The sequence below is a fragment of the Athene noctua genome, chromosome 19, assembly GCF_965140245.1.
Source record: "Athene noctua chromosome 19, bAthNoc1.hap1.1, whole genome shotgun sequence".
NCBI classification, from domain to species: Eukaryota; Metazoa; Chordata; class Aves; order Strigiformes; family Strigidae; genus Athene; species Athene noctua.
This window is the reverse complement of record NC_134055.1, coordinates 4565667-4591114: the sequence shown is the minus strand read 5'-3', so window position 1 is coordinate 4591114 and position 25448 is coordinate 4565667. Positions and strand designations below refer to the sequence as shown.

Below are 25448 nucleotides of genomic sequence, written 5' to 3'. Positions count from 1 at the left end.
ACCGGGTCTCGCGAGAGCACGGCGCGCCCCGCGCGGGGGGCGGGGACACGCGGCCAGGCCCCGCCCCCTCCCGCCCCGGAGGAGGGACCGGGCTCGGCCCCGCCCCCGCGGTGCTTGCGCGGGGCCGCGCCGCTGCGAGACAGCGGGCCCGCAGGAGCGGCACCGCGAGAGCACGGCGGCCTGAACAAGCGCCTGCGGGCGCTCCCCGGGCGGCGCCACGCTGCCCTCCTGTGCCAAAACCGGCCCGCGGTGCGGGCGCGATGCTGTTTTCTGCCCCGGCAGGGCAGGGGTTTTGCTCAGGCTCTACGGCGGTGCCTCCCGGGAGGCTCTCGGCCCTCGGAGAGATGCTGAGGTTTTCTTTTTCTCTTCAGAAATTGCTCCTTGTGAAACGGCTCTTACGGTGCCACGAGATTTCACCGCTCCGGACAATTTTTCGTGTCGCAGTTACGCGTAAGGTTGCACCCACGAGACACAGCTTGGTGGCAGCACTGTACGGGTGGTTCTTCCAGTCTGAATAAGGGTTTGCTGTTACAAACCATTTTTTTTCTGAAAAGTCTGAAAAGCAGCTGATACCTTGTTCCTTTAATTTCTTTTTCCATAGTTCTTCAAAAACAGAACCGCTCCGCTGGTCCCTGGAAAAATCACCTTCAACAGAGAACTGTTATCAGCCTGAAAAAAGAGACTCATAGTGCTGATGTGTCAGAGCATCACATAGGCAGCTTGGAGCAAGTACGAATTCCAGATGTTTTCGCTGAATCTAGAGAACCGATCAAGCTCCCAGAGTTAAATTCTGGACCTTTTGAAGCAAACATCTCTTCTGCCACTGATCTTAGTGAAATCAGGTTTTGACTATGGGATAAAAGCAGAGGGAGGGTATTTGCTAGCACGTATCAGAAAAGTTTTTCTGGTTCTATATTGAACTCTGTGTGTCTGACACTTATAGCTAACGCAGAGGCCTCCTGTCCTCACAGGGATTTCAACATGGATATTCCTTCCCTTTCCCTAGTGAAGACATGTTCTTCTCTAATCTGTGAGATTGTCATGGTGACTACTTGTTAAGTGTTGGAAGCATGAGAAAAGCAAACCTGAAAAATCTGTAAAACACGCATTTCCTTGACACAGGGCAGAGCAAACACAGGACGGGATGGAGATCCAGTGATTTGGGTTTGTCGTGGTGCCAAGGAGGAATGTGGAGGGAGGCAGAGGCCGCCCGGTCCTCTTCTTTCACTTATCTCAAGGAAAGATTTACGTCCTGCTCTACCCCCTTCTCTCAGGGGGCAGTAGCCTGCCGACATTGCCTCTCATCCTCCCACTTTTCCCACAAAAACCAGCACACCCCTCGCACCAAGGAATATGCTGGGTCATTACTCAAAAGACAATGGCTTGACCACAGTCCCACCCACTCACACGTACATACAAAGATAAATACTCCCCCGAGTTTGTGTCTATCTCAGAGGGACAGATCGATGCGTTTGTGCTCCTGGTACTGGCTGGTATTGATAAACTAGACTTCCCATGAGAAATTTTGCTTTAATGTAGATATGTTAGGAAAAATCCATCTTGGAGCCTGTTAGATTTATGTATTGGATTGCTGTCTTAGTTACTGTGATGCTGAGTGGTTCATAAATTGATTTTAGTACTGAGCAGCTTCACAAGATTGAAATAGAAGTGAATTAGGGGAAGCTTCCCATCCTGGTATTGCTCATGAAAATGGAGAGACAAGCATTTCACATATACATATATATATACTCAAATTTGTGCATTTTAATACAGTAAAGTATATTCCTCGATGTCTCTGATTCTTGGAATCAGAAGTGTGTACATGTGGTGATTAGTTTTTTGTACCTCACAATCTTATTTCTGATTTTCCATTTTCAGTTGCTTTCAAATCCTGATTGGGTCACAAATAAAAACTTGTGTCATGGACACCACTGCCAGTTCAGACTCCTCCTGTATCAGGAGATACCTCCCCCAGTTGGCATGGTTCAGCACACCTGAATCCAGGGCAGAGCCAAGCAAGGAGCAGCAGTGTTGCCATCCACCCCGCTGCGTGTGTGACAGAAAATAGGGTGAATCATGAGCAATCTCAGTTTATCAGCTGCAGATTATCAGTAACTGCAATTTACCGGGTTTGGGGAAGAAGGTGCCTAGCCAAACTCCACAGCTGGCTTTAGCCAGTACCAGGCATTCTCTTTCCTGAGCAATGAAATGATCTCAGGCCCGGTCAGGCGTTTGCTGTTCCCAAAGGAGGAGAAGCGTGGAGACTTAGTACTACTCCTCTCTTCAGCTTCCTTGTTCTTCTTTGAGCCAAGTTGTTGTTCTTTGCCTGTCCCTGTGTGGAAGGACCTTTATGAGGCATTAAGTACATGGAAAGCAGAAGATGCTGGGCTGGGAGAGAGAATCGATCCCTTTGAAGAGCTTCAAGAAAGAGAGTGGCTGCAGAGGACACAGTAGTGCGCAGCAGCGACTGGAGTGGTGGCTTTATAAAGGAGACACTTTTTCAAAGGTTCCTTTTTTATTCACGTAATAATTTTTAAGTTTCGGCGCATGTTGACTTTTCCTAGGAAAGGGAAATGTGTTGTCTGCTTTTCTCACTGCTCTAGACAGGTCTTGGCACGGAGCGACACACGGTGTGGACAACTGTCAGTGAAGGGACCGCAGTATACCAGTGGTGGTGGTCTTCTTGCCCATCCTCCCTCCCAGACCTTCTCCATTTCACACCAAAGTCCTGCCCTGTTCTCAGGCACCTGGAGATCTCTACAATCAGATGGTACTTGGTAAGTCTGGGCACGGTAAAGCTGCGGTAGTTTTTTGATTACTTTTCTAAGGGAAGGAATGTTAATTGTAGAATAAGGAGTTGCAAGGAGAGTTTTCTTTTCTCAAGGCTAAACAAGCCCATCTCCTTCAGCCAATCTTGTTATTCTCCCTCTTTCTGTCCTTTTTTTTCTAGTTTCTTCTCTGAATTAAGTATCCTTCATTACTTGGATCCCTTTTGTTGTCCCTTATGGCTCTCAAGGAGGTCAGCTCTTGCGGTGGGTGATGCTATTTTCCTTTTTAGATGGTTTTTCTTAAATGCATTACAGGGTTCTGTGACTTGTAATTTCCGATGAGTGCCATCCAGCCATTTAATTCTATGCAATTGCTATAGTAGATGCCAAACACATTTGCAGTAATTGGATGGCACTTAAGGGATTAGTCAAGACTGCCAAGACTCACAGTCATCCAAACCACAGCTGGGTTTTTGTGCTGTTTCCATGGAAGCCTTGCTGTGTCTGCTACTAAATTTATTTGCAGTCTACATTTTGAATAAAATCCCCTGTGCAAAAACCTTGTCAATGTTTGTGGCCTTGTTGTGTGGCCCTGACTTTAGTGCACACTGGCAGTGGCGCAGTTGTGCCATCTCCCTGAATGACAGAAGGTTTATAAACGACTCATTCAGAGTCATTAAACATCTGACCCCAGCCAGGCTAACGTGTTGGCAGGCTGTTTGGGGTCCAGGTGTCATGGGCAGAGAAGCTGCTGCAGATATCCTAGAGGCTTCTGAGCTCTAAGGGCCGTTCGTGATCTTTATACGTCACGCAGAGGTGGCAGAGTGTCTGCAGACTCAGCTTCTTGGGGGAGGGAGGGTCTCCCTGCACTTGAGTGGGAAATACAGACTAGTATGGATTGTGTCCTAAACACTCTTCCATTCAGGTCTGTTCTCCCAACGCTGCTTATTAGGCTGGAGGGACTTGTTATTCTGCCTTGGACTTGTTCTGTTGGGGAGAGACGACTCTCAATGCTGCTGGTAGCCCAGGAGAGCAACAACAGATACTTGTTCTCTAAGCCCATTAGCTGTCTTAGCTCTGAGTCCTGGTTTGGCTCCATCGCTCCAGGTATTAGCCTCTGATAGCTGAGCTTGGCCGAATAAATTTTGGCTATTTTTGTGGTGATCTGACCAAGGAGTAGGAGGTGTGAAGGTGGATGGTGACTGACAAGAGCTGATGTATCCGAGATACAATTAAAAGCTATCCTTGAAGGGGAGGACAAGATGCATTTTGCAGTGCTATTTTAATCAGGGTGATACCAGCTGCTTATGTCTTTCTCATATGCCAGGGAGATTCACAAGCCTTGGGTTATAATTCCCTCAGAAGCTGACAAAGGTTCATGTATTGAACTATAGGAGAGCAGTGGCCTGGTGGTTAGCAGGACTGAGTGAGGTGGAAGTCTGCTACTCAGGAAAAGGGCATGAGTAGTTCTTCATTAAGTGCTGGTTGCTGATGTGAGAGCATCAGATAGGAGCCGAGGAGCGCATTGCTGGGCTTGAGAGCCTGTTGGGGCAGCTTTATTTGGAGGCTAATTGGATTGCAGCTCAAAAGAGAAATTTCCTGTCTCTTGTTATAACAGGATGAATGAACTGGAATGGAGCTGCGCAGCTGCAAGGAGGCTGCTCTGGCTCTGCCAGCTTGGCTAAATTGGCTCCAGTGCGTCTGTGCAGCGCAGCTGGGACACCTCAGCCTCTCGCCACTGGTAACACCTGGCTGGCTTAGAGCATCACCAGCCTGCAGAGCTAAGGCAGGGTCAGGTGCCAGGCTGAGGGTCTTGCTCATTAAACCTTTTCCTCCAGGGGTCGAGCTGAGTAGCACGTGTGTTTTCCTATGGCTGGTTGATAATTCCATGGAGGAGAGGGCAGAGGCCTCAGTCTAGGCTTTCTAGCTGTTTACATGACAAAGGTGAGGGAAGGGGATGAAGGTGTCCCCTCGGCACTTGCAGCAAGGTGAGCTCTGATAGAGCTGTCAAGCCAGGACCAGTTTCACATCCTTCCAGGTCAGGAATGATACACGTTGGCAAAGAAGTAAAAAACCTGATCTGTCAAGTATATTCAAAAGCAGGCTTTCACCTTTAAGTCAGTGGTTAACGTGAATACACATTTTATTAAAAACTTTCAGCCTTTGATTTAACATTCTCCTCTTATTCCCCAGTGATGCTTTTATTGGCTGACTTTAGAAGGTGAAAACATTGCAATACAGCACTGCACAATCCTGCTGTTCCAGCTATCATTGCACTCAATCTCTCAGCAATGTTTTATGTGCATTTTTATTTACTTTCTGTTATCTGATTCAGCGCCAGCTGTCTCACAGAACAGGGCATGACGGATTAGTTTCATTAGATGTTCAGTATTTTTATTTCATTTCTGTGCCTCTTCCTCAAGCGCTTTCACTTCTTGGGTTGGGGGAGAGGAGTGGATAAACACACTGGCTAATGATAACAAGACCTCCTGCACGCTGTACAGGGGATTCAAGACTTGAGGGAGCAACCTGGAATGCATTTGAAGGCTGAAAATGGCTCTCCTGGAAAATTAAAATACATTCTGGAACTCCAGCATGCTTCCACTTCTCACTCCTGCAGACAGGTTTGGATGTTCCTGTAGATAATGACAGAAAGACTCTTTCCACAGATTCCATTTCTAGGCAAAAAAAAAAACCCTGAATGTTTTTCTAATAACTCCTGAAAGAAAGATTTCCTTTTCCATTGTTCCTGGGTGTGCAGTGGTGCTAGTTAGGAGGACAAATACCGAGGCTGATTTTTGTCAGTTTTTCATCGGCAAGTGGCAACTTTTATTTACACGCAAAGTCACAGCAAGGATTAAAAGAGAAGCTGAACGGAGCATTTTTCATTACAGCCTGCGCACAGGTTTCTTTGTTCTTGCATCAACACCTATTATCTTCAGAAAGCAGCTTATGCTTGATGTTACTGATTTCCCTGTGTTTCCGTGTGCATGAGCTGTGGTTTAAAACGAACTTCCTCTTTCAACCTGTTCAACTCCTCCCCTAGGTTTTTTTTTTAGATGTTGACCTACAAGTATGATACTATGAGAAAGAACCACTAATGGAGAGAGCTGACCTCTGCCTTTTCCACTGTTCGTTTCCTTGCCAAAATAGTTTATCTCCTCTTTACATCCTCTGCTCCTTGTCTCCTTTCTATTTCAGTAGCAGGTCTGGCGCCTGTTTCTAAAGGATGATGCATCTGCATCGCTCAGGCATTTGCTGCAGGAGCATTTCCAGTGCTTCAGAAATCTCTCAGCATCTTATGAGTCAGCTGTCATGCGTTTGGAAGCTGGTATTTTTCTGTTGCACTTGATAGCTCAGTGAAGGCCAGAGTGGGGATCACTGAGAGAATTCATGCCTGGGGGTGATCATTTGGAGCTGGAAGTGAACAAGACAAGTGCCGAAACGCACACCTCCAGCAGTCACTCATGAATCATGTCTGCACTGGCCAGGGCTGCCATTGCCTGGAAAGCACGTGGTCTCTTTTAGGTGCAATTTAAAGATATTACAGGGCTGATCTTGGAATGTTTCTATGCTACAGTATCATAGAGTGGCAGATGTGACCTTGCTGCGTTTTAAATGCCACCGTGTCAGGGCAGGGGTCTGAAGTTTTATTTCCACCGTCCCTTTACGTGGTGTTTACAGGCTCGTGCCTGGGCTGAGTTGAGCTCTGGGGCAAGATACCACCAGAGTGGTACCGACAGGTGGAGGGAGCAGGCTGAGCACACAGGGACATGTATCCTGTGACTGTGTGTGCATAATGAGAAGGCAATTGTTGTGAACAGTATGAGGATTTATGTAGCATGTAAGGAATTAAAAAAGAGAAAGAGAAAGGGACAGTTTCGGTACCAGAGGAAAAATCCTCCTTGTGAGAATTTCAAGACTGAGTAAATAACCCTCATGAGAAAAAAGCAGAACAGTTTTTTTTCCATGGGAAGTTCAAAATGTTGGACTCAAGAAGGGAGATAGCTTGCAGAAAAGATCCAGCCTCTGTCCCTTGAGGAGGACTAATAGTAACTACTGGGTTTTGTCTTTAACTGATGATGATTAGATTTTGCTAGGTTACTTACTACTCCCCCAGGAGTGAAGCTGGTTATGTTTGAACAACCCACAGATACTCTGAGAAATGCACCAGTAATCTCAATCTCCAGGCAAGAAAAAAGATAAGGTTGTGAAAACTAGAAAGTGATAAGAAAAATATCTGTAAAAGCATGCCAGCAACGCTGTTGTCATCATGAATCTAGCCTGTGCTGAGCAGTATTCAGAATATTCTGAGGAACATTTGGTAAAAATTGAAGCTTTTTAATCTTCAGGTTACATCTATAGCAGGAAAAATTCTCACTCTAAGGAACATTTTCTGTAATGTGTGTAAATCCATTCTCACGTTAACTGACCTGGAAAATAATTACAAATCTCATAGCAGACCTGTGTCTGTGCCACTAAATAAAACCAGGCCAGGAGGTAACACACTGTTTAACTGCTGGCAAGTTTCTTTGTCTGGTTTTAGCCTGTGCAGTCACCCAGCCAGATGAGGAAGATGGGGATGGAGGGGGGGGTGTCTCCAGACACTACCAAGGGTTGTCTTGTCTCCACCGATACTTCATTTGTCCATGAACTTGGCTGTCATTAGTGTAGCAGGAGCAATGGTGGAGGCAGTCCCGAGACATGGGATACCCTTGCTGCTTAGTCCTGTTGCTGGGGCAGTTTCAGCAGGGCCAGGGCGAGCAGATGGTGGTTTTGCAAGACCAGACCCACGATCAGAGATGATGCTTGGCTGTCACCCAGCGGCTTGTTCTTGCAAAGTGTCTCATCGAGGAGCAAACCGGGCAGAAGAGCAGATGGTGGCTCCATTAGGATGCTCCTGTCTCCATACAGCTCTGGTTCCTGGAGCTGGGTCAGTCTCCCTGTGCCCAGCCCCAGCAGAGCTTGGCTCTGGGGTCTGGGCAGTGCTGAGGGAAGATAGGCTGAGCCTGCCTTTCTTCCTTACTTGTTTCTGGCTTCATGGACCACCGTGGCCTCCCTTCTCCCCACAGGAGTGCGTTTTCTTGGAAGGTTTTGTCTCCTTTGGTTGTTATATGTTTTAAGATTTTATTTGTGCTTCAGGCTTTTGGACAGAGGATCTTTAAGCCTGGACCTAGTGACAGTCTGGTCTGTAGGCATTTGGTAAGGAGGGGTGGGTACAGTGGCCAAATACTATTTGAGGATGAGGGAAACTGTGAGTAAAGTGCTTGAGTGAGAAAGAGGGCTCCGAGAGGGACTTGGGGAGTAGCCAACATGTTTTGTGAGATAAAGAGGGGCTGCCCATGTGGGGGTGCAGATAGGGAAGGGAGAGGACGTGAGGAATGGGAGAGAGGAGCAAGACCAGCCCTTCACTTGCGCCGAGCCCGAAGGGTGGCTGCGAAGTCTGAGAGCAGGGTTGGGGCTGGGGTGACCTCTCCCACACCTTGGCCCCAGGTGGTGGAGCAGACAGGGGGCACACAGGAGCGGGGGACTCACTCCCTCGGCAGCCTGCCCGTCGCCCCAGGAGCCCCTCGTGGAAGAGCCACGTGCAGGAGCAGTCGCCCACCGTGAGGCTGGAGCTGGGGAGGCAGCAGCCGCTGCGTTAAAAGGAGGCCACAGGCAGATTTCTGTTCTAGTTTTGCAGTTGCTGGAGAAAGGTTTCTTTCGCTTTGCAGAAGGAAACTCTAGGGATGGCTGTGGGATGAGGAACAAAATGAGGTATTTTGAGGATAGTGTTTCGTTCGTTACTGCTCTGTTTGCGATTCTCTTGTGATTTGGAGCAACCTTGTCACATATTCTTTAAAAATCTGATCCATCTGTTTAGATTTGATACAGAATTTAAGGGGGATGAAGGATAAAATTTTCATAGAACCCAAGGTCTTGAGAATGATTCTGCCTGGGAAGAGAGTTGTGTAGAGCAGAGGTGTGTGTGCTGGAGATCACCCCGCTGTGCTGCCTGCTGCCTCCACAGCGTGAGCCACTCTCTTGACCCATGTTCAAGCGTGTACCACAGCTGCATAGTGTGTAATCCCAAGAGCCTTCCCCGTCCTGACAAAGCCCCATGAGCTAATTGAGTGCTCAGGTGTGAGCTAATTGGGTTCTCATACATGAATGCTGTAAACCCTGCACTTTATGTCAGATACAACAGCTCATGTCTCTGAGTAGACGCTCTCTAATAGATTCAGCTGTGGGCAGTCCATGTCTCCCATGTGGAGGAGACAGTGCCCACCCTTCTTGGCTTAAATAATCATCGTTTCATGTCCTTGCACATGCAAATGCCTCTGTTACACTGAGAGTCATCTCTTGCGGTACTGGCTAATAAAAAACTTTTATCTCAGTGAGGGTTAAACTATTCCTCTCCCTTTGGCATTTCGTGAGATGCTATGTTCTGTATTTATGTGTGCCCAGCTCAGCACTCCCTGTGCGTTTCAGTGAGACGTGATGGTGATTGAGCCCTTAACCACACGCAGAATTTATTTATTAGCTTCTTAAATTGGGTTTTTGGTGGGAAGATACAGTAGCTAGGCAGGTATTTCGGGTGACTGGTAAGGACCCAAGTCCTCATTGCTCATGCAAACACTTAAGAAGTTAAAAATTTAACCAGGTGCTTTGCCATCATTTTGTGACTGTGGGGGAGAGAATGAAGCTTGGGAGCAAAACTGAGGCGGGGACTTCCCCAGAGGATGGATTAGCTGGAAAGCAGCTAGAGGAAAGATCTCGTGTTAGTGCAGCTGCTGGAGAGCAGCTGCCGGGAGGGAGGAGATCAGCCTCTCGCTCTGAAGGGGTTGGTGTGTTAGGTTTCCATGCAGAGCACGTGTGGATAATGCGAGCTGCAAACGCTGCTGCCTGCTCCAGCCACCGGGACAGAGCGAGCCGGGAGCATGGGGCAGGTGGCTTGGAAGGGTTTATTTCTGTCGCTTTTTGATTATAAAACGGAGAAATACGTCATTGCGAAGAACAAGAAGGTGGGGATTCTCTATCGAGTGGTGCAGCTCTCCATTCTGGCTTACCTGGTGGGGTAAGGATCACCCTGTATTTCACATACTGCTGCGGCTGCATTTGCTTGCTGTGTTGTGATGAAGATTAATATAGGATACCCTGCATACAGTGACAGCTTGCTGTGCCTTATGATTTTAATGCGGATAGTTATGCTTGTTTATACAGCTGGATTTTGTTATGTCTAATATATTATATCTGATTTTTCACCTGCTAGAGATTGCTAGATTCAGTTCTACCTTCCAGATTAACGTTGGGTTAAAAATAGATCAAATGGCCGTATGGCTTTGTACTGCATTATTTACGCCTTTATTTCTGTATTCGGTGGGAATGGTGCCAAACCTTCACTCCTGACTCATTAAAAAACCCAGCATTTATGGCCACGGTTGTTGAGCCCTGGGACAAACCTGGGCTGTCTGCATGACTGCATGACAGGCTCAAGTCTAAATGGGAGGGAACCAAGCACAAAGTGGCAGAATTCATTGCTGGAGTGGGCTGCAGCAGCCGGGGCTGTGGAGTCAGAGGCAGTGTGAAAGTTGCCTGCCTGGCGTTTCTTTCAGAGCAGAGTGAGTTGGCACGGAGATAGCTAGAGCACCTCTCGGCCCAGTTCTGCAAGAAGCTGGTCACACTGACCTATAACAAACACAGCAATACTGCTTGCACCTCGCAGGATCAGACCTGGAATTATCCAGCCTGTGTGCTGCCTGTGGCCACGGCTTCCCGGAGTTTCTGAGGCTTTGCAGAATGTGATTCATAGGTCTTTACCCTCACTGTCTGGGCTTCTGAGTCCCTTCACCTTTCTCACACCTCCTGCTTTCACTGATTAAATATAGCAGAGTAATTTTGATGTGCTGGGTTTATTTATAGAAAGGGGCACAGTTCCGGAGCCTGCTGTAGTTAGCAGGGCAGAGATGAAGTCTCAGCAGCCTGGCACGTATTAGCTGCTAAAGGAGGAATCCTGTAGATAACATTGCTGAGGACACATCCTCCATCCAAGAGGGATCTAGCACGACAGTGACCGTGAGTGTTCAGAGACTGTCTAGGCCACAGAGGCTTTTTTCTTCCCTAGGCCGCTATTGCCTTCTGCAAGGCTTCGGCACCGTGGCTGATGGTGCCTGCAGTGACTCCTGCGTGGCTGGGGGCTACAGCGGGTCCCAGCGGTGGCAAGTGTTAGTCTGGCTGCTTGATTACGTACCTGTACCTGTATCTGTTCAGGGGCTGGCTTGGGGCTTGTGATTATCAAACCCCTCTGGACCATTTCTTGCATGTAGCTGCCATTTCTCCCCCAATTCACTGCAGAAAATGTAAGGGTCCAATTTTTAGCTCTCCCGGGAGAGAAAAACAGTGTTCTTGGGGAAAACAGGAAAGTAGGAAACTTCACAGGGGTGGGGAATGTTATTATTCAGGTTTGTCCCAAGTAGCAGGCGAGGGGCAGCACATGTGGGTGCTGCTCAGCCTCAGAGATGGCTGCTTTCCCCTTCTGCATGCAGCAGGGCGCTCCAGGTCAGGGCACTGCAGAGGGGAACTCTGCCAGCAAACGCAGCCTGCGTCCCTCTCCCCAAACCTGCCCCAGCACCCTTAGCTTCTTCAAGGGTCCGGGTGATTTGTTGTCTTGGCAGGTGACTTTGGCAGTATTGTGGAGAAGCTGGAGGCATTTCATTTAACCCAGAGAGGTTTTCACCCTATGGTACGGAGCTCTTGCTACTTTCAGTGGGAAGAAGTAAGCAAAACCTTCCCTGGGAGTGCTTAGTGAGGCAGCAGCTCTTCCAGGTGTGCTGGGGAGAAGCCTGAAGCACAGTGCAGGGGCCAGGGTGCACTCAGGTTGTTACCATCCCACCGGCTTACAAAAGATCCTGTATCCAGCTGAGAATATTCCCTACAGATTTCTGTTAGTGATACTCAGTTCACCTGCTGGAATTGCATCTCCCCAGCCATGGGCTGTGACGACAGACTGCTAAAATGGGAGCAAGTCATGTATTTGTGAAACCAACCACACTGCAACTTGCAAAAGCTGATATTATTTTTCATCTCGAGGAAGACAGAGCCCTGCCCTCCCCACTTTCCATGGAGCTTGCACAGGGCAGGGATGTGGGAGGTTTTGGTTTTTTACCCTGTGACCACTTATTACACCTTTCCCTGCATGTGGGGTCTTGGTCCTGACTTTTCCTCCAGTGCTGTAGATACGCACAGCTTGTGTCAAAAAGTTTATTCTAAATTTGTAGTAGTAGTTGCAGAGGGTTTGGTGTCGTTGGCATGTTTTGATTTGCCCTTGAATGGTGTTTGGCCTTGGTGTAAATCTTCTCTGGCTAACCTGTTCCCTGACCCTGCTTGCTAATGCTGCTGCCTGCTGTGTTCTTTGCAGGTGGGTGTTTGTTGTCAAGAAAGGCTACCAGGACACAGACACATCCCTCCAGAGCTCTGTCATCACCAAGATGAAAGGGGTAGCCTTCACCAACACCTCGGAGCTGGGGGAGAGGCTGTGGGATGTTGCAGACTACGTGATCCCTCCACAGGTTGGTGTCGTGCTTTGAGCCCAGACGGCAACTGAGCACCACGCAGCCATTCACTGCCCCCTTCCCCCCAGTGCTGGGCAGAAGAAAAATGGATCAAAAGGCTGAGGAATGGAGATAGGATGGGGAGGGGTTGCTCACCAATTAACGGTCACAGGCAAAAGACAGGCTGTTAGGGGAAGAGAAAACCCATCACTTTATTTCCAAACACTAACGATAATGAGACTGGGACAGCGAGAAGTGTTGTCATATCTTAAAACCACCATATCTTAAAAACACCTCCTCACACTCTCTCCTTCTTCCTGGGCACAGCTTTGTAGCAGATATTTCTACCTCCTCCCCCAGCAGCACAGGGGCAGGGGATGGGGGGTGCAGTCAGTCTGTGGCTTCTTCCTCGAAGGTGGGGCCAGCACTCTGCTGCGTTCTTCCTCCTGCTCCACATCGGGTCCCTTTCACAGGAAACACTCCTCCCCACGGGATGCATTCCTCTCAAGATGCTCTGGTGGGGGTCACCTCTGCATGTTGCAGTCCTCCCAGTGCCAAACTACAACAGTGGGGGGCTTTTCTTCTTCCTACAGGGTCCTGGAGATCCTCCACAGGTGGGTCCCTGCTCCTCTGGTGACCCCAGTGGGTGGCAGAGGGGTGGCTCTGCCATTTCACCACAGGATACAGGGGGGCTTTCTGCTTTGCTGCACCCCCCCCCCCCCCCCCCCTTCCTTGCTGGTGGAAAGGCTGAAGCAATGTATCCAGGTCTTTCCTGTGGATAAGCAGGAGGTGGGCTACAAGAAAGCGATGCTGTACCTTCTGTTAGGGCTTCCCAGCAAATATCAGAGCAGCCTTGTCTGTCTCGCAAAGGTCTGTGCTCCTTGGCAAGCAGCACCACGCACTCAGCTGAGCAAAGTGTCTGCTTGCCTCTGTTCTGGGGCTAGAGCAGGCATGCACGGGGCAGCCCAGAGTTGGGGGGAGATGGAAAGAAAATGGGGTGCAATTTGAATGATGAGGGTTGTTTGAAATGTGTCTGGCTAAACCTGACTTGCTGCTTCCTTGACTTGGACAAAGTGACAGCATAGCTGATGCTTAAGGGGAAGAGATGGCAGCAGATGTGGCCTGGCACCAGGCTGGAAATTGCCCGGCTCTTCTTGCCAGGGGCTGTTTGTGCTTTCCCTGCTAGTGTCCACCCTGTGCACGGAGAGGTGTGAGGGGAAAATCAGGGTCCTGTGCTGTCAGGGGGTACAAAGCTGTAAATTGAACAACTTGCTTGTCTGTACACAGGAATAAAACTTCACCTTCCTCCTGCTGCAGCCCATGTTTACTCAGAGCTGTGGGTCTGTGCTCTGCATCTCCACCAATTTCAGTGCAAAGCCTCAGCCTCGGGCCAGCGTGCGCTGTGCAGCAGGAAGGCCAGGCAGTGTGCTTGCTGTGCCTCTTGGCCAGGCTGTGTGGAAGCCCTGGGACACTTAGCAGGTGGCTGGTGTGCACACCCAGAAATGAAATGGTGACGCCGACCAGCATTTTAACCTGTCAGATGTTTCTCCTGTGACTCAGTGGTCTTGTTACTGCGTGTTGGTTTATTGGGAGGCCTTGCAGAGTGGTGTGCTGAGTGAACATCACCAGCTCTGCCTCCTGGTGTGCTCTGCAATGCAGGTATCTGCACTAAGGCATCATGAAGCCAAACGTGACTGTGCCATCAGGCTACGATATTGAATCCAGCCTTACTGCAGCCTGCCCCGGTGTACATCAGCCTCCAACCATCATGGTGTTGTTAGACCCTGGGCTCACAGTGAAACTCAGCAACTTCTGTGGGCTGTGAGTGCAAATGTAGACATCTCATGAGCTTTCCTGCCCCGTGTGGAGCAGGGCCCCTCACCCCAAAAAGGCCATTGAATGACTCGAGCGTGGCCAGAGAAGGGCGACAGAGCTGGGGCAGGGTCTGGAGCACAGGTCTGCTGGGGAGCGGCTGGGGGAACTGGGGGGTTCAGTCTGGAGCAGAGGAGGCTGAGGGGAGACCTCCTGGCCCTCTGCAACTCCCTGCCAGGAGGGTGCAGAGAGGGGGGATGAGTCTCTTGAGCCAAGGAACAAGTGACAGGCCAAGAAGAAATGGCCTCAAGCTGCCCAGGGCAGGGTCAGGCTGGCTCTGAGGAAGGATTTCTGTGCAGAAGGGGCTGTTGGGCGTTGGAATGGGCTGCCCAGGGCAGGGGGGGAGTCCCCATCCCTGGAGGGGTTGAAGAGTCGGGCTGAGCCAGCGCTGAGGGATCTGGTGGAGTTGGGAACGGTCAGGGTGAGGGTCATGGTTGGACGAGATGATCTTCAAAGTCTTTTCCAACCGAGATGATTCTGTGATTCTGTGTGCTGATTACTGTTTGTCTGCTCAGTGTCTCGGGTCAGGCATGAGGTGTGTCCCACATGGGTTTTTAGGAGTATCTGAATGGCTGCTGGCAGTGACTTGCATCTGCTAACTACTGGATAATCTCTCATTTCACTTTGGAGGGAGAGTCCTGTGCTGTCCTGCTGGGTCTGGGTGGGCTGGTTTGTACTGGAGAGAGATCAGGAGGCGGTGAGGGCTGGGAGAAACCCCATCTCCTCTACAGAGCAGGGGCAGCTCTCCTGATCCTGCTGGTGCTGCTGCTGCCCACTGGGTCCCTCCTGCTGAGGACAGACATACCTGTGTCCCCAGGGGCTGGTGGGATGTGGGGTAAACCCAACCCACGGAAAGCACAGTGAGGGAAGGAGAGCGAGTCAGGCCAGTGAGAGAGCACCAGGCTTTGCTCTCGTGGATGGAAACTTGAGATCTCTGATTTTTATGTGCAAAAGGCAGGGCTGTGTGTGGGAAGGGGTTTTCTGAGTGACTTCAGAATAAACGACAGGCACTCAGCTTACTGAAATTCATCACTGAGGGCTCAGAGTGCCCTTGGACAGGGTGAACCAGTGGCACTTCGGCGTTAAGCTTAATGTAGAGCAGGGATTCACCTGGCTGGGCTTGTTCTCCAACAGGTTTGCAGAAACATCTCGTTCCCTGTTGTGGTTCAGAGCAGCCTTGTGGGTGCAGGGGTCCAGAGTCTGCTCCCAATCAGGTGTTTTATCACCAGGTGCTCATTCACACAAGCAACCAGTGTTACAGGTGCCAGGGCTTGACACACTGGCAGTTCCTGCCATGGCTGAGGATTTTTTTGTCCGAGATGCTCGGGGCTGCCCTGCCTCATGCCAGGATGGTGGGCTGGCTCTCATGGCTGTGTGTGAGGAGGGTCAGGCTCCCCAGTCTCTCAGGAGACCACCCGTGTTTCTGTAGCTGCAGGTGCAATTACTGACCCTCCTCCCTTTCCTGTGTGCACACGGTATGGAGCAGAAATGGTAGAAGCACATGGTTTATTCTGGCATTCATTTCACTTCTGAGGGGCCAACCAGCCTCCATCTGCAGTGCCATGGTAAGCTGCTTTCTCTCCCCTCTTGCTGACCGTACAACTGTCTTCAGGCTTGTTTTTCATGTGGTTTCCTTTGGTGGTTGGTTGTTAAGGGGAAACCATTCAGGGAGAAAGTTAACTGTTTTAACTTTTTGCTGAATGTGGGGAAGGGACTAAATAGAAGCTGTAAATGTGCAAAGAAGGGAAGGCTCCAGAACAGGAGTCACCCATGTGTGTTGCAGCTTTGCCTAAATACAGAGGAGACACAATACTGCCAGAAGTAAGGATCTGGAGGATGAAAATGCAGTCAGGTCTCTCCTTGCGTGTCTCAGACAGTCATCCCAACAGCTCCATAAAGGGATCTGTATTCTCTCTATTAAAGCCATGCTAGAAGAACTGCTTTGTGTTGTTTTATCACATATCCACAGTGTTGCACTAAATGTACTGCTGTACTGTACCCACTGCCTCGCTCTGTTAGTTCAGGCTTGTGAGAGCACAGCTGGGGGGGCCAGGCAGACCCCGGCAGAGAACAAACTGGCTCTGCAGTGGGGCAGGGCCTCTGATCCCCGATCAGGCACCCTGTCCTGATGGAAAAGGAGGATGTGTGCTTGCCGAGCAGCCAGCGAGTCAAGGCTCAGCAGTCCTGCTCATCAAATTAGCACAGTCTCTGAAGCAGAACTGCTTAAGCCGTAGAGACCCCCTGACCACATCCAAAAAAATATCCAGACAAAGGGCACTGTTGTGTCTCAGCCTGAAAAGCATCCAGAGAGAGTGGGGTGTTACTATTCTGCAGAAAACTGCCTCCTCCTTGTAAACAGGTACTTTAAGAGTAAAACAGGTTTTCTAACTCTTCCTGCCTTACTTTGTTTATTTTAGGGTGAAAACGTCTTCTTTGTCATGACGAATCTGATTGTGACCCCAAACCAGAGGCAAGCCACATGTCCTGAGGTAGGAAGAACTGAGCCCCTTGGCCCCCAGACCCCTACAAAACCGGGGGTAAGAACTGACAGAGGACACCTGGGGAGCAACGGATACAGGAAGGATGAAAGGCGAACGGTTCTTCTCTGTAGTGTAATGTCTCAGTCGGGAAAATTGGACCGGTTACTGCAGACCTGGGAGGTTCAGCTGTCTTAATTTCTAGAGGCACTGATCTTGTAGAGTCTTGCTGACTTTAGTTGAAGGGGTTGGACATCTGCCCAGCTGAAGATGAGACCAGAGCAGTGATTACCCAGGGTCAGAAAAGGCCATGGGAAAACAGCTTTGAGATGATTCCAGTTACAGGTAGCGGAGACTTTCTGAGAGCCCCATCCTGGGAAGGGCTGAACACTCAGGCTTTCGTTACCTTCACGACATGGGAGGGTGCTTAGTACCTTCCAGAATGTGCCTTACAGGCCAGAGGTAGGGGGTCATTCCATGTCACGTTGAAATGTCCTCTGTGGAGACGTGGTTTGGAATGGGCAGCAGCCTGCGGGAGGAGGACTCTGGCCATCCAGGGAGAGTTGTCAGAGATTAATTTTCCATATGGCAAGCAGCGGGGTAGCTCAGGCCGAGAGCACAGCTTGCTCATTCAGGACGTGGCTGTCCTCTAGTGGCTGCATCAACGCGGCGTGCAGCCCAGAGAAGGGTCATTTTGAGCTCAGAGAGCTTGTGGCTTAAGTCAGAATTATCTCTTCAGGTGAAGTGCTGTGGCCTCCTGCTTGGTTTTGGTGAGTGGTAGGTAGGTGATGCCTGGGTTTTCCCACAGCCTGTCCCTCTCCAGATTGAGCAGAGCCCAAAAGCAGGATGTCATAGCTGAACCGTGGTGTGGCTGGTGGTGTGATACTGTCGAGCTATTTGCACATGACCTGCAGTTACCACTTCCGCTGCACCTTGTCCGTGCTCACCATCCTATAGAGGATTCACCCCACGTCAGCAGCACTTTCGTACCCCCCTGAGTCTCGTGCCCAGTCACAGGGCTCACTTCTGTCCTCTTCCACTTCGCAGAGTGTCAGCATTCCCAACGCCCTGTGTGACAAGGATGAGGACTGCCCGGCGGGGGAAGCAGTGGTGGCTGGCAATGGTAAGGGAAGGGTCCCTCCTCCTGGGCTCTTCCTGGTAGAGGCAGATTCCCTCAGAAGCATCAGCCTGGTTACAACCCCAGAGAACTCTGATTACAGAGTGCGAGGACGTTTGTTTCCTTACCATCTTTGACGAAGATTGCTGCCTTGCTTACAGCTCTGCGGTGGCTGGGCCAGAGCACCCTGGGGCTGCTCAGAGAAGCAACAAGAGAGTGATTGTTCCAGCTGAGAGGCCCTGGAACAGCAGGGAAGAGGGCTTAAGGTTGCAGTGAAAAGCGTCTGATTTTTGTGTGCCCTGTAGGCAAGGAGAAGAGGTGGCTGCTCTGTGTGACCTTTTCTGTGATGTCTGTGCTGCAGGAGTTAAGACTGGCCGTTGTTTGAAAGACAGGGACAGTAGCAGGAGGACTTGTGAGATACTGGCTTGGTGCCCAGTGGAGAAAAGATCCAAGCCCAAGTACGTGGCCATCCTATGCCGTTTCCAAGCTTGAGTTGCTTGGCCTGTGTGTCATTCAGGGGAGTTTCTGGGTTCCCTCTGCTTGGACGCTTGCCTGAATGTTGGCTGCTCTAGTGCAGGAGGGAGCTCTGCATGGCTCCCTGGCACGACGGGCCCCTCTGTTCCCTCCTGCTTGGCTCACTGGCTGTCCCAGAGCTGTTTTCAGCTCTCTGCTTCCTCCCCAACCTGCACACTCCTCACCAACTCCCTGCTGGCAGCGTGGGGAAAGTGGCACAGCTGACCTAGTGCCGCGGGATGAAACTGAGCTCTTTCTAAAATGGCAAGTCAAGTTTTAGCATGTGGGCAGGGTACAAACGTAAAGCAGATAAACCTTTCTCTTTCAGGAAACCACTTCTCGCCAGTGCAGAAAACTTCACTGTTTACATCAAGAACTCAATCCGCTTCCCCAAGTTTAAGTTCTCCAAGTAAGTTCAGGTGCTTGGAGATCCCTCTGTCATCTCCATCACAGAACAAATAACCTCGGTTTGCTTCACTGTACTCTTCCTGCCTGAGGGTTGGGGTGTTGAGGCAACTGTTCCCTCTTCTGGGGCCGTTGGCTTCAGACTGTTCGGAAACAATGAGATAATGAGGACTTGGAGCTTCTCAGAGAGCAAGTGGGATAAGGCTGTGCTTCACCTGCGATGGATCCTACAGCATGGGGTGCACCAGAGCTCCTAGGGCTGATGGATCTGTCCACCAGCCAGTGCATGTTCAGGTTCCTGAGCTGCTTCTGCTCACGGATATTCCTCCTCTTCCATAAAAATGAAGGTGCCTGGACAAGGCTGGGAAAATGCAAATTTAACAATATTTGTTTGCATTTGCTGCTACAATGTGAACAAAATGTGTAGAAAGGAGTGAGTTCTTGTTGTTCTTCCAGGCTCAGCCAGACATTTCTGGCATCTTTATTTTTTTTCCTTGAGAAAACCAGGCGGCCCTGGAGTACTCTGGAATTCTTTCTTGAGCCCAGATTCAGCTGGTCTAGTCCTTGTCTGGCCTGGAGGTCATTTTTGTGTGGGCAGACTGCTTTCACTGGGCCAGCAGTGGAAAGGCTCGTGGGGTGAGGAGGCTGGTGACAAGGTGCCATTTCTGCTGTGCACGAGGGTGCTGGAGAAACCTCTTGTCTCTGCAGTCTTGGTGGCATAGGCTGTGCAGGCAAGCAAAGAGGGAGACAAGGTGGCTTTGCCTTTTCCCTACATGCAGGGTGAATGTGCTGGCAACTGACAACAAGTCCTACCTGAAGAGCTGCCGCTACAGCACAGAGCATCCCTACTGCCCCATCTTCCTCCTGGGGAACATCGTCAGGTGGGCTGGGAGCGACTTCCAGGAAATGGCCTTGGAGGTAGGAGTGTCCCTGGGGCTCATGTGGCTTCCCAGCTGGCCGCATGGCTCGCTGGCTGGTGGGGAGGAGAGCCCAGGGAACTGCCTCCTGCCCAGGGTGCAGTGGAGAGGTGCTTAAAGTCAAGCTGGTCTCGTTTATCCTGTCCCCAGGGAAGGGGAGGCAGGACAGTGTGGCTCCTCTGGAGGAGATGGTTGGGTCAGTTATCTGTTACTCAGGGCTGCCCAAACCACTGCCCTGCCAGCGGGGTCTCTGTTTAATTAACAAAATTAACAAAATTAACATTACCACACCATTGGTTTAAATCCAGAACTCTGGAAGGCCAGTGGGGGTCCTCTGCTTAGAGAATGCCCCGGGAGGCTTCCTCTGTGGGAAATGGACACGTTTCTGCACAGAGTCCTGGGACTGCAGCACCACAGAGGCTGCGACCCCGTTTGTGCAGCCCAGGGGGGAAGATGGGGCCAGTGTGTGGCGTCCCAGGAGGCAGAGGGTGAGAAGAGTGTAAGCTTTGTGCTGGCTTCTGCACTTGTGAACCTCATCCCTGAATGGAAGAGCCTTTTCTCCACTGAAGTATGCTACAGCCACTTGAATGAAATCAGTGTCCTGGGATGAGAAACCTCCTCCTAGGATACCAGCACAGGGAAATGTAGGGCTGTGTGTAATGTGAGTAGTAAAATAAGCATGACCTTAGCCCATGCAGAAGTGCGTGTGCTCGTGTCTGTGACCAGAAGCACAGCTGTTCTTGTCCCTGGGGAAAACTTGCCCGAGGATCTGACAAATTTGAAGACACTTTGATTGATCTAAGCTTAAAAAAAACTCACACTGTCTCTCTCTTTCATTAAGGGTGGTGTGATAGGAATTCAGATTGAATGGAACTGTGATCTTGATAAAGCCCCTTCTGAATGTAATCCTCACTATTCTTTTAGCCGGCTGGATAACAAGTTTGCAGAAAAATCCATCTCTTCTGGGTACAACTTCAGGTAAATAAAGAGGAGACTGCGATGCAGTACCACAGCTGGGCTGGGCTGGTTTGGCTGTTGGAGCTTGGCAGTGAGGTAGTGCCAGGCTCTGCCCCAGCCGGGCACGCTGCTTCGCAGAGGGGGGGAGGGAGGGAACCATGCTTATGGCACCTTAGAGCTGTTTTTGACAGGGAAATAGATCTGTTTGAAGAGATAGGTGAATTCAGATGGGTTCCTGGAGGCGAGGGAGGGCAGGTGATGGAGTTAAAATCAATATTGTTGTATTCCAGGTTTGCCAAATATTACCGGGATGCTGAGGGGGTTGACTACCGGACGCTCATTAAAGCATATGGAATCCGCTTTGATGTGATGGTGAATGGCAAGGTGAGGCCCCAGGGCAGAATGTTTTAGAGCCTGGAGAGGAAAAAAAAAAGAAGTGGGGGATATTTCTTAGTGGGAAGGCAGCTCTGGGATGAGAACAGCCTCCCTGGCTTGTCGTAGGAAACGGCTCCTGCCATTCATCCATGTGGAGCTCACCCTACACAGGGAAGGAGATGACCTGGAGGGCGGATGAGTCTGGTCTCCTCTACCTAAAACGAGGCTCATGTAAAGTCTGACAGAAGTAAACATGCCCCAGAGACGTGTTTTCCATGCGTACGCACTGCAGAAAAAAGAAGCCTAACCCAGGGATGACACAGGATTAGAAATGCAGCCATGGACAGTTGGATCTGAGGCACACACAGAACTTCAGCCTCCCAGATTGTTCACTGCCTGCTTGTTGCTAACAAAACACACCCACAGGCACTAGTAGCTTCCACTGTGTTATACCACACCCTTCAATTTATTTCTTGAGTTGTTCTTTCACCGAGTACTTCTTGACCTTTTTTTCTTTTAGGCAGGGAAATTTAACATCATCCCCACCATTATCAATATCGGTTCGGGGCTCGCTCTCATGGGAGCGGTAAGTGAAGGTATTTTCTTAAAGTACCATATTGAGACTCAGATCCCTCACTGAGCTGCTAAGAGGATAAAATGGGACGGTTGGTTTGTATCTTCTCCAGCAGAGTTTTTGTTGCTCTGACTGCTTGGTCAGGTGCGTGTCTGTGTCCTGTCTCAAAGGCAGGACCTTAATGTACCTTGAAGTCTAAATACCCCCAAGATTACATAGAGTATGAAGGAAAACATGGCTCCTACAATGTATTCTTCTCTAATTAATGCTCATTGTTAATTACATCAGAACACTTCCTCTTCTACTCCAAAAATATTTGAATGTTATTTTCTCTTTGCAGGGAGCCTTCTTTTGTGACCTGGTGCTGCTGTATCTGATTAAAAAGAGTAACTTCTATCGAGGCAAAAAGTACGAGGAAGTAAAGTAAGTGGGCTTGGCTTCTGTGTTTAAACATAATGGCTTTATTATTATGACTAATAGAAATAGAAGGAGATACGGGAACACAGTAAACATTAATGGCAAACAAAGGCCAATTCCAGGAAATTATACTCCTCCAAATGAGTTCAGCCAAGTTACTCCCTCCCTCCGTAATTCAGTGCTGCAGTTAGTTGGGGAGCAAGGAAGCTGCTGTGTCACGGTTGGACTATAAATGACCTTGAGCTGTCGGTTTATAATGATTGAGGATGGAACTGGGGCAGCTCCAAGAGCTCCAGAACCTCATGAAACTGAGAACTGGGGCTTTAGCTGTACGAGGGTGATGGCCTTTGCGGTGAGGAGTGGCTGGGAGCCTCTTGCCCACACTGCCTGAAACAGAAATAGCCTGCTTGCCTTCTCTGTCACCTTTGCCTGTTTCCTCAGGTCCAGTTCCAGGAAATCGTTATCGAGCCCTGCACTGAATGGGAACCAGAGCCCTGAGCAGCTCGGAGGGCTCTAGGCACAGCAGTGGGTCTGCCAGCTGGAGTCGTGTTCCAGGGAAACCACACAGGTGTGAAATCACACCAGGACTGGGAGGTGGAGATACCCCAGACCAGGTCTGCTCTCTATTATTGGAATTTCCAGAGGAAAAAAAAAAAAAAAAAGTCCTTTAAAGAACGCCCTTCATTCCCAAAGATGTTCTCTGGTATCCTGAGCTTGCAACAATGTGTCGCCACTATGGATTTATAAAAGGATTTTATAAAAGGATAAAGAAGGCACCAAGTGAATGTTTTTCTATCTGTTGGTAGATCTATCTGTACCCACGTCACTAGCCAGCGTTAGCCTGTGCCTGTGCTTTGCTTCCATGTGGGGAAGAGCCGTGATGTGCAACACTACTGGTGCTCTCGGTAGGGCTGAGATTCAACCTGTCTCCTGCTCCACTGGCTTGTGGCCACCCCTCCCGACTCTCCCTTCTGTTCCATGCAAGATTAGATGTAAAGCAGCAGGACTGCTCTTGTCAGGGAAATGCAGCGTTTCAGTTCTCAGAGCCCAGGGGAAAAGGGGCTTGTTATCCTACAACGCCCCTGCTGAGTGGGCCTGGGTCAGGGTGGGGCAATTACTCTTTTTTTGTGGGGCGTGTATATCCATTAGGGCTGGAAAAGGTGCTCCTCCGGGAAAAGCCTTTGTCACGGCTGCAACAAGGTGCTCTGCTTGTCTCAGGAACAGCAGGAGACGGTCCTGCCGCAGCCCTGACTGGAGAATCAGCTCAGCCATGGCTGGGTCCCAGCTACGTCACCCGCACCCACCGTCCCCATTTGTAGTTGGCCCAGAGAACCCACATTTCAGAGCACAGAGCAGGTAACAGCAGGCAGAGGAGCACGCTGAAGCAAGGCAGGGAGCGAGGTTGTAGTGGCTGACAGGGCGGGGCAGGGGGTGAGCACGCTGGAAAGCAGCGTGGCACTGGGAGCATCTGCGCAGGGATGCTCTGGGGTTCTCCCCCCTCTGTCCAGTGGCTGGTTCCGTTTGCTGGGGATCGACCTTTTGGCATCGCTTGCCCATTGCTCATGGTGGGGAGAGATCTGGGTGGGGGCCTTCATGCTTCTGCTGGTTTTCGTAGTAGCCCGAACTGTACTGCAGAGACTGAAAAGGGGAGCTCTGTCAGGTGAGATGGACTTTGCCAGGTTCTTCCAAATATACCAACAGGAGGAAAATTTAGAGGCCAAAATCTGCTAGTTCACCCCTCTGGTAACTGCCAGTACAAGTGCTCCTTTGTTTCTTGACAGAGAAACGTTTCATTGCAGCCTGTTTTGTGAATTTATGCTCATGTGGGGATGTAACTAATCTCAGAAAAGTGCTTATAGAATATCATTGTTTAAAGTTTGCATTTGCTTAAGCTGACAGGAACCGACCCCCAGCTCCTGAAGACAGTAGGTGAATAAATACTCCTGCCTCATTTAAAGCTTCCACACCATGGCTTGGTGCAAACTGATCAGTGTTCTGTAAATGCTGCCACGTTGCCACTGATCAGGAGTCGTCACAGTGAGGATTTGGTGTTTCTGTGCACTCTTTGAACGCCAAGATTCAAAGGACTCCTGCTGCAGCATCCTTACTAGTGCTAGGAGAGCTGTAGAGGGTGGCGTTACAGAGCAGCTGTGAGCAAGTATTCTGCAGAAATGAAAAGTTGCACTCACCTGTGCTTTAACTTTAAGGTGGTTACTCCGAGGGTACAGGTTGATTTTAAGTTGAAATTCACCTTTGCTAGCAGTGGCAAGCTCTGAATGCAGTCATTGATAGCAAATCCCAGCCTAGGCCACTCCCTCTGCATCTGCTCAGATGCAAGTAATTACGGAGTGAAACATTTAGCTAGAAAATAAGAATTAAACACTGGACTTACTTAAAATAATTTAGGATAAGCTGTGTACCTCTGATGCTGTAATTGCATCCAAAGCCTCCTCTCTTTGTGCCAGAAGTCTCCTCTAGGCAAACACACTCACCCTGTGTGTAACTGCACTAGTCTGGCCTGTCAGAATTACCAAGCCAATCAAACAGCACAGGCTTCTCACTGTCAGGGCTTCCTTCTATTTGAGTAATTTCTGGATGGTGAAACACACGGTGAACCCCACATGTGACATCAGGCCAAGGCACAACTCATGGAGACCAAGAAGCTCATTGTAACACATAAAGCTGACTGTGCTCCACAGAAACCAAAACATCCCCTTGGCAGACGACCAAAGTGATTTCCTGAATTTAAGTCTTGAGGGACTACAAGCCCCCAGAAGTCCCTAGAATATTTCCCCTCTTTATACCCAGTATTTAACACAATTCCTGCAACTTTTGCTGTTGATAAAACATAACCAGATCCCTTCTCAGGAGCTTGTTTCTTTGATTTTTTTTTTTTTCTCCTTGTATTTAATGTACAGCAATAAAATTTGTCTCTTTAGGGCAATGCTCTCCAAGACTCTTCTGTACAGTGTGGTTTTTAGGTTGCACACACCACCTTTTCTTTGTGATACATACTTCTGCTAAGCAAGTCAATTAAACACTTCAGTTTGCACAAGCAGGTCTATAGCAAAGATACTACCCCTCTGGTGAGTGATCAGCATCTCCTTTCTGTTCCTGCCAGAGGCGTGGAACCACAACAACACACTGTTCATTGTGGAAAATGCCAGCAGGCTTACAAGTGTGTTCTGTAGAGTGAGCTGGCAGGTAATGAGACACTGCACACACTCGGTTGTCTGTGTTTCACTGGACACAACAGTACTAAAAAGGAGCAAAGCGTGGCTTGTGAGAGCATTACTTATCAACTTTGGTATATGCCAGTGAACAATATCCATGACAGTGTCATTTACTGATAGCATGTCCATATAGCAATGGTGGAAATAACATCTGCATTAGCAACTCCATTACATTTCTGTAGCAAACCTTCGTATACACTTAATTACACGCTACTGTGTGGTATTTCCTTGTGTCAGTAGATTATTTTTTAAGAGTGCTGTGTTACACGCTGCTTTCATCAGTATTTGTGTGC

The 25448-nt window shown here is 49.6% G+C and overlaps 1 protein-coding gene across 4 annotated transcripts; it reads left to right on the top strand.

Moving 5' to 3' along the window:
- Nucleotides 1-2141: 2141 nt before the first annotated feature.
- P2RX5 (purinergic receptor P2X 5) lies at nt 2142-24816 on the top strand. Of its 4 annotated transcripts, XM_074922936.1 has the most exons (14): nt 2142-2506; nt 2604-2777; nt 2951-3032; nt 12166-12316; nt 16588-16659; nt 17695-17770; nt 18126-18222; nt 18606-18686; nt 19462-19600; nt 20441-20577; nt 20847-20940; nt 21452-21517; nt 21846-21928; nt 22364-24816. In XM_074922936.1, the coding sequence occupies exons 4-14, from the start codon at nt 12236-12238 to the stop codon at nt 22437-22439; spliced, it is 1002 nt and encodes a 333-aa protein (XP_074779037.1). In that variant the 5' UTR covers nt 2142-2506; nt 2604-2777; nt 2951-3032; nt 12166-12235; the 3' UTR covers nt 22440-24816. The 4 variants fall into 4 exon arrangements, with proteins under 4 accessions (XP_074779037.1, XP_074779038.1, XP_074779036.1 ...); XM_074922937.1 differs by lacking the exon at nt 2951-3032; XM_074922935.1 differs by lacking the exons at nt 2142-2506; nt 2604-2777; nt 2951-3032 and adding an exon at nt 9516-9825.
- Nucleotides 24817-25448: the final 632 nt, after the last annotated feature.

Coding starts and splice junctions, on each gene's coding strand:
- P2RX5 (XM_074922935.1), top strand. CDS start 9,689: ATGGGGCAGGTGGCTTGGAAGGGTTTATTTCTGTCGCTTTTTGATTAT. Junction 9,826..12,165: donor ATTCTGGCTTACCTGGTGGG/GTAAGGATCACC, acceptor TGTTCTTTGCAG/GTGGGTGTTTGTTGTCAAGA. Junction 18,687..19,461: donor CCCAAGTTTAAGTTCTCCAA/GTAAGTTCAGGT, acceptor CCCTACATGCAG/GGTGAATGTGCTGGCAACTG.